Below are 9929 nucleotides of genomic sequence, written 5' to 3' on the forward strand. Positions count from 1 at the left end.
TATCAGGTAATCGTCATATTGATATACTATCAGGCTGCAAGATGTGGAAACGTTTAACTTGATACGGTGAATGAACCCACATTAAGAATGTAGTAAGTTGTGCCATCCGGAGTAGAAGAAGAGAAAAGCTAGTTTATTCATTTTTGAAATATAAAGAAAAACATTCAGAAATTATTTATGTATTTCTCAGTCCCATCTTCGGGGTCTCTGTTCTCCATGTCGCTTTCTTTAGAAATGATGTTTGCCTGATTAGTAGCTGGAGGGTCGTTTCGGCGCCGTAAATTACTATCAAATCCACACAACGGGGCTTCGATTATTAGGTACAAAATGTAGGACATAAGCACGGTAAAGCCAAGGTCATACCAGAAACGTTCCATCTGCAAAAATAAGTAGCATTGAATAACAAATATTACAATTACTGTTGCAAACAAAAACCTACCGCGAAGTAGTTGGTGAAGTATGTGTTAGTCCGGACTAACATTACTTACTGCTTCCAATTCTGCCAAACATAACTCATCCTCCGCACTGGCCAACTTGGAGTCGGATACGCCCAGGCTCTCCAGAGTCACATTTTTAAAGAACTCCGCGAATTCCAATCCTAATGGCCACAACTGACCCATGTATTCATATGTTTTCGAAACATCAGGATCCGTAAGCTCCAAGGCACTGGTGGCCGGAAAATGTCAATTTTTGCGATTAATTAGTTAGTAAGAAAAAATTCACAAACATATTTTGATAAACTATATTTATTTAATTTGGCTAAGACCTGAGATACTTTTACATAATTTGATGGAGTGCATATTGCAAAAAATCTCTTATTTAGGAAGGCAGTTTCGTAGTTAATACTATTTGACTTTGTAATAGTCTAATATACAGAAAAGTTATCTAAACGCTCTTAACTTTATTAAATACTTATCAAATCAGACAGCTTATCTATGTTCGGGCTCATCACCATTACGCTTGTGCTCCACAACAGAAGTTAATACAGGCCGTAGTACCGCTGTAGGCTTTGCACTTCCCGATGGACTCCAAAGTGATTGCAGCCCACCTATAGGAGCCTCAATAATAAGATATAAAGCATAGGACATAATCAGACTGATGCCAAAGTCAGACCAGAAGTTGAGCATCTGCAAGATAATTACGAAACAAAACTAAAATGGTCGAAAGGTGCATTACATACCACAGTGTAGGAAGAGAAGTAAGTGCTGGTCCGCACATTCCGGCTGTTTATCTCCTGGACGAACATGTGCCAGATGAAGACAGAATAGGACAACCTTGAGAGTGGTTGCCACAGGGGTGTGGAGAGGAAACTGTTGGTCAGACCACCATAGCCCTGAATGCAGACGAATACCACCCAGCACATGGCCAATGGCCAACCAACCCGAGTGAGAGTGTAGTACAGAGATTCCTCCAAGGTGGAGAGCGGAGGAGCACTCCACTTCGCAGACGGATAGGTTGCAAAGATCGAGGTGAAGAACATCGCCAAGCTGATGATCCAACCCGACCACAGTACCAGCAAGGTCAGCTGGAACTTTCTGCCACGATTCAGGTGCAGGAAGTATCCGAACAGAAGTCCAATAAGCCAGGGAGCCGCATGTGTGTGCGTGGCAAGGTACAGCTTTGAGTTAGCTTCATCATCGCCACCACCATTTCTGCAAAATAACAGGAGTAAGTAAAGTGACTGCATGGCGGTACAAGGACATACTTAATACTCATCGAGTAGTGATTGACCATTTGGGTGGCAACAGACAACCTGAAAGCAAAACCACAATGCCAACAATGGCCCAAGCTGCCTTCTTGCCCCATTTGTAAAGGCCAATCAGGAGTAGAGGGGAGAGGATGTACAGCTGCATGTCCACCGCTAAATACCACGTCTGATCAAGACACTAAAAAATATAAAATTTTTAGCAACGAAACAAGGGCATAGCCTTAGTGTGGAGCTTACAACTGTTTTCGTTGCATAGTTCTGGATGAAGAGCAGGTCCCAGTACCAGCCATTCACACACTCCTCTTTGCCATGGAATCCACTTTTGAAAAGGGGTCCGCCGCTCACAACCGGCATTAGTTTTACGTAGATCAAGATTGCTATGTCCAGAACGGGCAGGATGCGAATAATGCGATTCACATACATCCTGGGGACATTTAGCTTTCCATTGGTCCTGAAGCCAATTTACTAATAAAATTATCCATTAATATGATTAAAGATTTGTACTCACTTTTCCATGGTCCGCAGAGCTGTCAATGATACCAGTAGGCCACCAATAAATAGAAACGTATCCACCGAGAAATAGCCATGTACAAAGAAGCTTGAGCTCGGTTTCTCTAGCCACTGTAAACGTATTTAAATATTTAATTTAAAGTGTGTTGTCCTTGCAAGTACTGCATCACACACTTACCGCAAGCGCATAGGTAAAATTGATGTTTGGAGATATCAGGCAATACAAATGCTCATGCAGAAAAACCACCCATATGAGGGACATGCACCTAATTCCATGAAGGCAATTAACGTCATTCGAATTGGAACTACTAACCTCAAGACGGAAAAGAGCTCGGGAATTCGCTCTAGCCGATATAATCAAAGCAGGTTTTTGTTGAGTCGTGCAAAGGAAATAGTCGTAAAGTGTTGCGGTAACCACTATTAAAGTAAGCACTGACAGAATAACACTGTAAATAACATTTTTAATAAGAAATAAGTTATAAACATGGTTCCATTATGTATTATACTTACACTGTGAAAATGGTGAGACCATCCCAAGGAACAGGATCGCTTGTCTGGCAACCGTCCTCATCGATGCTGATATTAAAACTCATGCTTTTGATATAATTGCCCAGCAAACGTCTCGACTTGAGTTGCCGAACAGGAAGCCGGAAAACAGGTGGCAATCTTGATCTGCATGCCTTCTAGGGATTCGATTCCGGTATCAAGAACATCTCTAAGAGGCACAGCCATGAAACAATATTTTCCTTTGATCGTTTGGCTGCTGCTAATCTCCTGATTTATATTGAGGCACTCATCGAAGTTGCCCAGATCGTACAAGGTTCCGTACAATAGGCCCGAGGGAAAAGAACCCCAGGAATCGAGCATTGAAATATTTCATAACATATTACTTAAAAATCACAATTAACTTATTATTGATTTTAACTTACTTTTGAGTGCCCAGTAGCTGCCAGTTTTCACCCCGGCAAATAACTCCTTCATATCCGCCAGGCATTGGGTATCACTTGTACTAGAATCTCGAGTGACTATGATTTCGTGGTTAATATCCTGGGATAGTGACTCCTTGAACCTGCTTAAGCGGTGGTGAACCAAGTGAAGTTCCTCCGTTAACTGGCTCGCATGGATGAGACCCAGTCCGCAAAGCAATAAAATGGCTATTCCGTTGACCATGTTAATTCGATTGTGTTTGATTGCTTTTGGCGCGGTCTAAAAAGCTTATATACCACATCCCTCTTGGCTTAATCTTCCGATAAGCGTTATCAACGGGTATCCCAATGCGTGTCGATTGTAGGAAAACCCTGACCGTACTCATGGGAACATCCCTCAAAATACGCTACGCCATCGTTTATTTACAGATAACCATACCTAATATTCTGCCTAGGAGGTAATGCTTTGGGGTTCCCCAAAAGCTTGACCACTTCTTAAGTACATTGTGTCCCAATAATTATTTAAATTTCTTGTATATATTTTAGAACCTTTGATTTATGGACATATATATGACATCCACAAGCTTTAAAGAATATTTTCTTCCCTTTTAGCAAAGTTGTCTCACTTTCTCTACCCATTCGAACCGTCCCTTTTTATTTGTTCGCAGCTTGAGCTCGACGTAAACCTATTAAATATTTTTTCCCAATAATTTTCAAAGCATTAGCTCATCATCAATTTGCTGCTTTGTGAAATTGGCAGCAATCACGTTATGCTCACCCAGCCACGCCCCCAACAAACACACACATCGATGTGGGGAAAGAGGAGAAATAGGGAAAAGCAAATACACATACTGTGCATACACATACACACACACACACACACACACACACCGCACCTATACTTAAGCACATTTGCTTAATTTTCGAAATGAGTTCGCATGACTTACAACCACACACCACCCCGCATCTATCATCCAGTATCCTTTATGGCCGACTCTTCTTTTGCCTTTGACGCGCTGGGTCTGAGTCATTCGTTTGCTTTCTCGTTGATTAAATACGGAAATTGTTTGACTTTAGTTAGGCGCATGCAATTAATTAAATTAGAGCAACCGAAAAGCCATCGAACAAGTGGGACATTCGATGAAAGGAGTTCAAAGTAAAATTCGCACACATCGAAAACATATTGCAAGCATGGCGTCGTTGTAAATAAATTGTTTTTTAAGTTGCGATCCAGCAATTAAATATTTCAAAAGCCTGTGTTCTTTTTGATACATCACATTTTTTTAATACCTACATTCATCAATCGGATATCACAATTAATCTGCAAATGTATGCCTTTCCCTTTTGGAAAAGGCGAGCATTGTAGATTTTTGTGTCGGATTTCAAGGTGGCTATTGAAATTGAATAATCATTTTGTTGTTGTGGGGGCTGGACTTCATGCAAATTTCAATTTAGCAAGGGACACAGAACAATCCCAGCCAGCTCCTTGGGCTGCCACTGCCGCTGTTTACGACTTTATTCCATGACAGATTGTCATTTCGGGCGCCGAAAAGTGTAACACGCCAATCCCCGTCTGGCATAATGAGGGAATGGCGTTTTTCCATCATATTTTATTGGGCCAAGGAGCTGCGCTATTCATCATGTATCCGCGCATATGAAACCCATTTGCCCCAACCCATCCGATCCTGGCAGACGTGGCACGTGCCATAAAGCGGCATGGCCAATAAAGTCGGTGCCGTTCGGGGCGATAATAAACATGCTAATGCCCATTAAGAGGCGAGTTTGAATTGAATATCCCCAGAAATTAATGCCGGCGCCGACGTAACGTGGCTTTAGTTAATTGAACATGTCGACCGTGTAAATGCATAATTAAATTACTTCAACTTTAACTAAATCGCACACACGGCTGCCCAGAAAGGTGCGCTTAAATACTTCATTAGAAGCAATTCATTTGTTTAAACGGCTGGGAAAAGCGAGTGTGCCACATAATTGAATGCACTACATGCTACATGCTGCACATCTGTCTACCAGTCCATGTAATTACGTTAATTGGCCTCAAATGCTATTAAATGTTTACAAAACAGAAAGTCCATGCAATTATGTCAAGAGCTCATTTTTTTTTTTAGTATGCAAAATTCATAAACTAGGTTTGGCATTTGCAAAAAGCTGAAAGAAATGGGATAGGTTTTAGGTTAGGCATACAATTATTAATTAATTGTGGAAATATAATTGCATTTAAACCTCCTGATTTTGGTAACGCAAGCTTTTACAAATAAAACGATTTGTTATCTATGTCAGGCTTTTTATTAATTTTTTAAATAAGCATTTGTATAGTTTACAGTCAGGCTTTTTAATGAATTTAATTATTTTTCCTTGCTAGAGCTAGATAGCTTTAAATTATAATGGCTTCTTAATTTCCAATGAAATATATTTTTATAATAATAGGAGAAGCAAATAAGCATATAAAATAAGTAAAAAAATTTTGTCAGAAGTGGGATTCGAACCCACGCCCTCAGAGAGGACCAGAACGCTCACACGCCCTTCTGCGAAGGGCAAGACCGAATGCCTTGAGTCTGGCGCCTTAGACCGCTCGGCCATCCTGACATGTTGCGGGCCAGCGTGCAAAAACAAGCATATAAGCTGCGGCAGTGAATTTGCAGTTGAAATTCGGATGTTGGTGAATTACCGGGAGGGTTATTAACTTCTACTGCTGAGATGATGATGATGGAGCGATGGGCTAAAAAGCAATACCGCAAACACACATTTTCACACCCAGCGTCGAATGTCTAGCAGCTATTTATAGACTGCCCCTCCTCTACCCAGCTCACTCGCACACCGTGCTCCCGTCTCACTCGCGCAAAGCTCGCATGCGTGTGCTTTTGGGGGTGAGAGTGAAAAGTGGCTCTTTAATGGGGGCATTGCATACTTTCGGGCACAAATCGACTTAGTTGTTGTTGTTATTCCAGTGGTGCAGTTCCCAAAGTCGATCGAAAAATCAACCGTCCACAATTACTTGCCATTTGGGCAGATGACTTTTCGTTACACATTAATCCCGGCCAGAATCTGCGGAGGCTCAAAATGCAGACAAAGGACTAACTTTGGCCGAGTCAATTCAATTTCAATTTATCAAATGCTTCAGCAATTTCTCTAATTGAATTTCGTTTCATTTGGCATAGCATAATTTATAAAATATAACATTTCAATGCCGTGCCCCGCCCCTCGCATGGCTGCTATTCACTCGGCCCAGCTCTCTAATCCATTGTAAGGGAACACACAGAGACCCCGGATGCCGGGATCCAATCATTTTGAGCGCATTCCGCCTTCGCCGGCGATAAGTTTGCTTATAAATCACAACTGTCCGATGGCTGCGAGGATGGAGCACTGGGTACTGCAGGCTTTTAAATCGATGAGCACATCGCTGGATTGACAATAATATTTTAAAAATAATTTTATTATTTCATTCAGCCGGGCACTCATGCAGACACACAAGGGAAAACTTCTGGGGAAATGGAGCAGGAGTCGGCGGAGCAGCAGGCCAATGGGCGGTGGGATTGGAGCCCGGCCGGATGTCCATCAGCATCGACGGAACGGTGCCCGGTCATGCGTGAATGTAAACGCAGCTCGGAGCCACTCAAGGGGCAATAATACAATTTTGAGATCTTCTTTTGCTCCCTCTGTGTCTTTAATTAAACGACAAAATGCAAAATCTAATTGTGTTTGTCTTTCCAGTAATATTCAAAAGAATTACAAAAGTCTAGGTCCTGGGCCATTGCTTGTCGTACTGGCCGATGACGTACTTCAGCTTCTTGATGGCCAGGTCCACTTGCTCATCGTCCACCTGATGGTAGAGCACCAGTCTCGCAAATACCCAATCCCGGGCACAGGCCTTCACCACGATTTCGGCTCCGTTTTTGTCCGTCACTCCGGCCTCCACTTCTCCAGCATCAACGATGCTCAACCGGGTGGTGAACTCACTGGCCTTCAGTTTGGGTTGGGTTATCTCTACCAGAAGGATATTGCTCTGGACAGACTCCAAGTCTACGGTAATGTTGGGACTATTCAGTCCGTAAATAGCTGAGGAGGAAATGGATATTTATAAGTGTGCAATTATAATAGACGTTATGACACCAACCTTGGGCAATTTTCTTGGTCCGTTCGTGATCTTTGCTCAGAAGTGGAACCACTTCATCCAAAGCTACCAGTCCAGCTGCTGCTAACACGCCCACCTGTCGCATTCCGCCTCCCAAAGCTTTGCGCAGTCGATGGGCTCTATACGCGGAAAATTATTTGTTATTCGCCAACATCGAATATCAAATTCTATTATATGTAAATAACGTGCCAAATAATTCCATTACTAAGATACAGTTACCAATAACTAAAAATGGACTGCAGCTAAGCACCAATTTCCGTAATTATATCGAAGTATTGGAGTCACCGGATCCAAAAAAGCAAATATGTGCCGGCTGGCAGCGTATTAGATACTCATGCCGTGGGTGGGGTTAAACTCACTCCGTAATGAAGGCCTTGGAGCCGACCAACACGGATCCCACGGGAGCCGATAAGCCCTTGCTGAGGCAGATGGATACCGAATCGAAGTCGCGGCAGATGCGCTCCACTCCCACGCCCAAGGCGGTGGCCGCATTAAAGACCCTCGCTCCGTCCATGTGGAGGGCGATGCGGGCGTTTCCAGTGCCCACGCCCGGCTGACGGACCAGAGCAGCTAGCTCATCCAAGAAGGCCAGGGGCACCACTTTGCCGCCGCAGATATTGTGGGTTTGCTCCACCACCACCAGCGAGGTGATGGGCTCATGGCAGTCTTCGTGGCGAATCCTGCGGCGGAGATCCTGTAGACTAAAGGTGCCATCCTGCTCGTTCTTCAGAGTGGCTAATTGGACTCCGGCCAAATGCGAGGCGCCACCTAAACGTGATTAATGAAGACGCACTGGAGTCGTTGAGGCCTGGCGGAGTGTTTGCTGTTCTCACCTTGTTCGTACAGAAAGATGTGCGATAAATCGCCGACCAGGGCCTCCGTGCCACGACGATGGCAGTGAACCATAACTGGGGGGATTATCAAGGGAAACATTGGAGTATTCGCTTGGCTCGGCATAATCAAGGAGTCAACCATAGGCTTTTCGGTTTAGCTCTGAACTCATCTTTAATATAACTAATACAGCCTTGCTAATTGTTTCTGATCTAAATAGATACTACTTCACAAGATTCAGTTAATGATTCCTATCGTTCAAACATTTGCATAACTCCCGTAAGGATTTAATACCTAGTAACCTAATAGATATTTAATTAGCTTTAAATGTGCATAATCTGGCTGAGATAAGGTTATATTATCAGTAAGAGGAAACACTAGAATTTTATTGTGATTTGATAATGAGCGTAGTGGGGTTTTCCATATTTTCGAGTTCTTCAATGAAATATCGTAATCAAGACCAGAAAGTACTCATATAAATTTCACCGTTTATTGCTGCATACCCAATGAGCAACCCCCTTGAAAAATTAGCACAATCACAAGTTTGAGTGCAGCAGTTTTCTTTTGAATAAAATGCAAACTTCAAATTCCATTAGAAATATTAATTTGAGCGAATGCATAAATTACTCCAGATTGCGATGCCCAAAGCGGTAGCTCCTTGCGACTTCGTCCTTTATCCTTCAGTTTTTCTTTTCCCTTGCTCGACCTCGACGGTGTGGCACACGTCCACGTCTAATATTAAAGTCTATAAAAATTAATGTTATGTTTATGGCTGCCCTTAGCCTTTACGATAATGTACCTGATGCATGATATGAGCTCTGCTTTCTTGTTCCTTTCACCTTTTCGATCGGCCCACGCCCACCCAGCCACCTTTTGTGTAATCTGAGACTGGCCTCGGTTTAAACTAATAAACATAAGCGATTCCCCACCACGGAAACCCACTAGCGCAGAGACCAAAAATGAGCCGGGCTTATTTACGACGCCTGGCAGTTGCCACTCACTTGCCAGTAGATTTCCCATGGTGCCGCTGGGCACAAAGAGGCCCGCCTCCTTGCCGAAAATGGCCGCTGTCCGCGCCTCCAGTTCGTTGACGGTGGGATCCTCGCCGTAAACGTCATCCCCGACCACGGCGGCGGCCATCCGGGCCCGCATCTTGTCCGTGGGCTGGCTGACGGTGTCCGAGCGCAGGTCAACAACGGAGTGGGTGGTCATTTTCTGCAAGTTGATTAGCTCGGATATTTGCATAAGGTGGGCTATGTTGATTTTCCTTCTTTATGGCCAGCAAATTCCCCATGGAATCGCGCACTCATTTACATTGAGAGACGTCAGTTGCACTGCCTTAAATAATTGATATGGGCAATGGGACGATAGGCGGTTGGGGACCCAACACCAAATGAAAACAATCTCTTCCGGACGTAAACACTCGAATCGAATTCGAATGTGGTGTGTTCAGCGATTGCGTAATCATTACTTTACTTTTAACACTTGATCTTCGGCTGAACTCATATATTCAATTCATCCTTTATTGACTTAATTCAATTTGTCAAAACAAACCACGTAAGTAAACAAGAAACCACCAGAGAACTCACTTGGCAACCTAATTGATAGAACTACGCGAACAAAAATTGCACAACGTGCTCGCTTCAGAGCTAGCGAAAAACTGACCCCAACAGCTGCTAAATGGCCTTCTTTATAAGGCAACCTCCATAATGATAATACTGTTCCCAATTGAGCAGCGATCGATCTTCTTCTTTTTATGTATAAGAGAATCCTAAATTCTCTTTTAATATATTCTCTCTTGATT

The 9929-nt window shown here is 43.2% G+C and overlaps 2 protein-coding genes and 1 non-coding gene across 4 annotated transcripts; all 3 read right to left on the reverse strand.

The window, feature by feature from the left end:
* Positions 1 to 669: 669 nt before the first annotated feature.
* On the reverse strand, positions 670 to 3388 carry LOC6607592 (nose resistant to fluoxetine protein 6). Its single transcript, XM_032723001.1, is given in 9 exon segments — positions 670 to 1127; positions 1181 to 1652; positions 1706 to 1745; positions 1748 to 1886; positions 1946 to 2159; positions 2217 to 2329; positions 2397 to 2664; positions 2729 to 2821; positions 2823 to 3388. Coding segments are annotated over 9 exon segments (2103 nt in total). The 3' UTR covers positions 670 to 929.
* Positions 3389 to 5627: 2239 nt separating this feature from the next.
* On the reverse strand, positions 5628 to 5748 carry Trnal-caa. Its single transcript has 2 exons — positions 5711 to 5748; positions 5628 to 5672 (listed from the first exon to the last, which is right to left on the reverse strand). It is a non-coding gene; the product is annotated as a tRNA-Leu (tRNA).
* Positions 5749 to 6802: 1054 nt separating this feature from the next.
* On the reverse strand, positions 6803 to 9795 carry LOC6607594 (probable low-specificity L-threonine aldolase 2). Of its 2 annotated transcripts, XM_032723504.1 has the most exons (6): positions 9715 to 9795; positions 9127 to 9340; positions 8128 to 8202; positions 7654 to 8062; positions 7277 to 7413; positions 6803 to 7218 (listed from the first exon to the last, which is right to left on the reverse strand). In XM_032723504.1, exons 2-6 carry the CDS (start codon positions 9335 to 9337, stop codon positions 6899 to 6901), a joined length of 1152 nt encoding a protein of 383 aa, XP_032579395.1. In that variant the 5' UTR covers positions 9338 to 9340; positions 9715 to 9795; the 3' UTR covers positions 6803 to 6898. The 2 variants fall into 2 exon arrangements, with proteins under 2 accessions (XP_032579395.1, XP_002032362.2); XM_002032326.2 differs by lacking the exon at positions 9715 to 9795 and having other exon boundaries at positions 9127 to 9682.
* Between the last annotated feature and the right edge of the window lie 134 nt (positions 9796 to 9929).

Source organism: Drosophila sechellia, chromosome 3R, assembly GCF_004382195.2.
Source record: "Drosophila sechellia strain sech25 chromosome 3R, ASM438219v1, whole genome shotgun sequence".
NCBI classification, from domain to species: Eukaryota; Metazoa; Arthropoda; class Insecta; order Diptera; family Drosophilidae; genus Drosophila; species Drosophila sechellia.